The sequence below is a fragment of the Rhinopithecus bieti genome, unplaced genomic scaffold, assembly GCF_001698545.2.
Source record: "Rhinopithecus bieti isolate Rb0 unplaced genomic scaffold, ASM169854v2 repeat_6391, whole genome shotgun sequence".
Taxonomy (NCBI): domain Eukaryota; kingdom Metazoa; phylum Chordata; class Mammalia; order Primates; family Cercopithecidae; genus Rhinopithecus; species Rhinopithecus bieti.
Window position 1 is genome coordinate 19 of NW_016832696.1, and position 3,591 is coordinate 3,609.

General features: G+C 54.8%; 1 protein-coding gene across 1 annotated transcript; it reads right to left on the minus strand.

The window, feature by feature from the left end:
• Positions 1–661: 661 nt before the first annotated feature.
• LOC108524587 (cystatin-SA-like) lies at positions 662–2,761 on the minus strand. The gene is made up of 2 exons (XM_017865679.1): positions 2,450–2,761; positions 662–874 (listed from the first exon to the last, which is right to left on the minus strand). The coding sequence occupies exons 1-2, from the start codon at positions 2,675–2,677 to the stop codon at positions 830–832; spliced, it is 273 nt and encodes a 90-aa protein (XP_017721168.1). The 5' UTR covers positions 2,678–2,761; the 3' UTR covers positions 662–829.
• Between the last annotated feature and the right edge of the window lie 830 nt (positions 2,762–3,591).

Sequence of the window (3,591 nt, forward strand, 5' to 3'; positions counted from 1 at the left end):
GCACTAAGAGGGGCCAGAGGGAAGAGCCCAGGGCAGGGCAACTCCCCCTCAAAGAGCTGGGGCCAGGGCAAGGGTGACAAGGAGAGGGCGTCTCTCCCCTGAGGGGACACCTCACAAGAACCAGCAGGTCCTTGGAGAGGCTGGTGTTGGGTGAACGGGGCAGGTTCTGGGCTACGCAGCTAACAGGCCTCTAGGTCCCACTAATCTGCTTAGTGTGGCTGTGGCTGCGTGCAGGTGCCTGAGGCTGGGATTAGACAGAGCCCCTTCTCCCTGCCCAGCACCCAGCCCAGCAGCTGCTTCTTCCTGTCCAACAGGCAACACCCCAAAGAAGGCAGAGTTGACCTCTCAGTAACCATTCCCAGGCTAAAACCTTCCTAGCAAATCAAATACATCACCCCCTCCCTCACCACCCCATCTGCACACACATAGGCAACTATGTAAACTCACTTGGACCCCTCATCCGCATGGATCTATGTACAAACCCCCATACTGCTCCCACACACACACACATAGGATCACACATCTCCCTTACACCTCCCTGCACACACTGCCACATGTGTGTACACACGTGCACCTTTCCTCATGCACACCTGCATGCACACACCCCAAGTACATGAACATGTACACATCCATGCATACATGTCCCCCACATGCCCACCTGCACACACACACACCCTCCAAACATGGGTAGGGCAGAGGCTGACACATACACACCCCTCTGCAGTGCATGACTGGCCCGGGACCCGCATCAGGAACGTACCTTCTGCAGTTCTGGCTCTTCTTGGAAGGCACAGGTGTCCAAGTTGGGCTGGGACTTGGTACATGTGGTTCAGCCCAACTCTACATCGAGGAAGTAATTTGTTCCGGCCACGACCTACACACATGAGAAAACAGGATGCACGGACAGCGCTCCCCATCAGTTTCATGCACACACAGCACTTCACTGTGGCTGAGTCACTGGACTTGCTTGGGGCTTCGTGAGCTGCCCACATGTCACCACAAGGCACACAAGCCCCCTCTTCCTGTCAGCCGGCAGTGTGCTGGGCCTCAGGCCTGCTCTTAAACATTGTTTTCTCTGTGCTGGGTAAAAGGATTCACTGAATTCTGCTACCTGGGGCTCAGGGGCAAAGGAACACTGAATCTTTTCTAGGAAGGCTGTCATCTGATGACAACATTTCAGCTAACTTCCGAAAATCTCATTCCCTCCATTTAACCTAGATTTATTCCTTCGTTTAAGAGTAGGAAATGAGGTGCTTCACACACAGAGATACTTTGGGTCAATGGGGCCTCCCGCATGCCACCATTTTAGGTGTGAGATTCCAGCTACTTTTCTAAAGTCAGCAGCACACCTGCGTGTCTTACAGTTGCAGACTAGAGTTGAACCCTTTCCCTGCACGGGGTCTCTCCCAGACACAACGTGGCAGAGCTGTGGAGAAACCTGGGATGAGGGACTCTGAGACCAGGATGCTAGACATTGCCCCTTGGAACCAGGAGGAACTGCTGAGATCCCTCGAGTATCAGTTTATCTACGTATAAAATAGGCTTCCGGGCCGGATGGTCTGCAGTGCCCTGTGCTTCACTCCAAGTTACTGTCATGCTTGAAAGGGAGGTGCAGGCCAGCAGGGACCACCGTACCAGGGAGTGCACCTAGTGTGCAGGGTGAGGGCCCCAGCTGACGGCTGTAGGAGGAGAAATGGGGCTGGTCTGGATTCCTTTGAATTTCCAAGAGGAGGTTGAGGAGCTCCAAAGCCTGTATCACTATTTGCTGCTGTGCCATGGGATGCATGTCAAGCTTGGGCCCAGTAGCCCTGCGAAGCTCCCTCCCGACCTGACCCCATCCTATGCTCTGCTGGGTGACTGCTGTCCTCATGTGGCTGAGGTCTAACTCTGCATCAACTCGTAGAGGCAGGCTCAGGCATGCTCCAACCCAGCAGGGACTCAGCTGCCCTGGGCTGTAGGGGGTGGCCAGCCAAACCGAGGGTGAAGGCTGCTAGCCCTAAGGGGTTGTGCCCAGGGGCGCGACTTGGGGAGGGAAGCAGGGCTCTGTGGAACAGGGAGCCAGGTTCCCATGTGTTCCCTGCGGACAGGATTCAGGGAAAAGGATAAGCCTCATGGCCTGGGTCTCATCCTGAGCAGCATCAAACCCAGCCAGAGTCAGCACAGTCTCCACCCACACCTGCTGGACCCTGGGAAATGGCACGGTCGTGTCACAGACACAGCGGCTGCTGCAGGTTAAGAGGCTGAGGGGACAGGACAGGGCTGAACTCCTGCACTCATGGTCCCGGAGCATCCTAGGGCATGAAGGCCGTCTGGGGAGAGTCAGGGAAAGCTGAAAGAGTCTGAGCATAGATCACGAATGTGTCAATGTTGATTTGCTGGGAATGCTCTTGGGAGTTGCGCGACAAACCAGGCTGGAACTCAGGACCTCTCGGGTGGTGGCAGCACTCACCTGCTCTCTGGCTCGCAGCACCCGCAGTGGACGTCTGTAGTACTCATCTTCGGTGGCCTTGTTGTACTCACTGATGGCGAAGTGAAGGGCACGCTGTACCCCCTCATCATTGGGGTCTGCGTCATAGATGCCACCTGTGATCACCCCATCCTCCTCCTTGGGGCTCCAGGCCTGGGCCCCAGCCAGGGCGGCCAGCAGGAGCAGCAGGGTGCAGAGGGGCTGGGCCATGGGCTCCTCAGAGGCAGAGCACAGAGCTGGAGCTGCAGGAGAGGAGGCTGAGAGCCTGAGGTGGGCAGCCCAGACCAGCAGGCAGCTGTGTATTTATCCTGCTTTGGCAGCCCAGCCCCACCCCCTCCATGCCACGCCCCTGACTCCTCCTCCTCTTTCTGCCCATCCCCTCTTTCTCCATCTCTCTTTTCACTCCCAGACCACCACAAGCTCCCACCCTGCCTAAGTTCCCCCTGCCCCTCCCCGGCCTCCTCCTCCATATCCCCCTCCTCCCCACTCCTGTCCTCACTATAGCCTCCCCGAGCCATGCCTCTCTTCTCTGGTGCTCCCAAGCTTGAGTCACCGGCGTCTCCACAGAGGTGACACTGCTCCTTTGACACTGCTCTATGAAAGCAATGTGACCTCCTGTTTGCTCAGAAAAGGGAAAACTACAGGGTTTGGCCTTCCGGGGTCTTCAGATATCAGTGGCATCCAGGAGCCCTTGGTCACAGTCTCTGAATCTCTGGAGCAGGGAGGTTATTTCAGAAGGTTCCAGAAGACCCTGTCCACACCCTACTATGGAGAATTTCTTTGCCAAATGTAAGGGAATTAACCTGTTTGGAAAAGGTCACTGGGTTCTCCTTTCATAACTCATTATTCAGTAAACCAACCTGTCACCAGTTACTCCCTGTGCCAGGAGGTCTAGGGCTTGAAGATGGAACCTGGATGATGTACCATAGAGGTGACATTGCAGAGCTGCTGCCCAACAGAGATGTGGCATGAACCCATGAGCAACTGAAAATTTCTCGTAGATGCATTTTAAAAGATAAGAATAAATGGGTGAAAGTAATGTTTAAAATATTTACTTAACCTAATCTAGCCACAAGATTACTTCAGCTAATGGGAACAATTATTAATGAGATAGTTTATGTGGC

Bases quoted from the DNA above. Each gene is read 5' to 3' on its own strand.
- LOC108524587 (XM_017865679.1), bottom strand. From the start codon at position 2,677: ATGGCCCAGCCCCTCTGCACCCTGCTGCTCCTGCTGGCCGCCCTGGCT. The intron at 875-2,449 runs GTGAGTGCTGCC...TCATGTGTGTAG, and splicing joins TGCTGCGAGCCAGAGAGCAG to GTCGTGGCCGGAACAAATTA.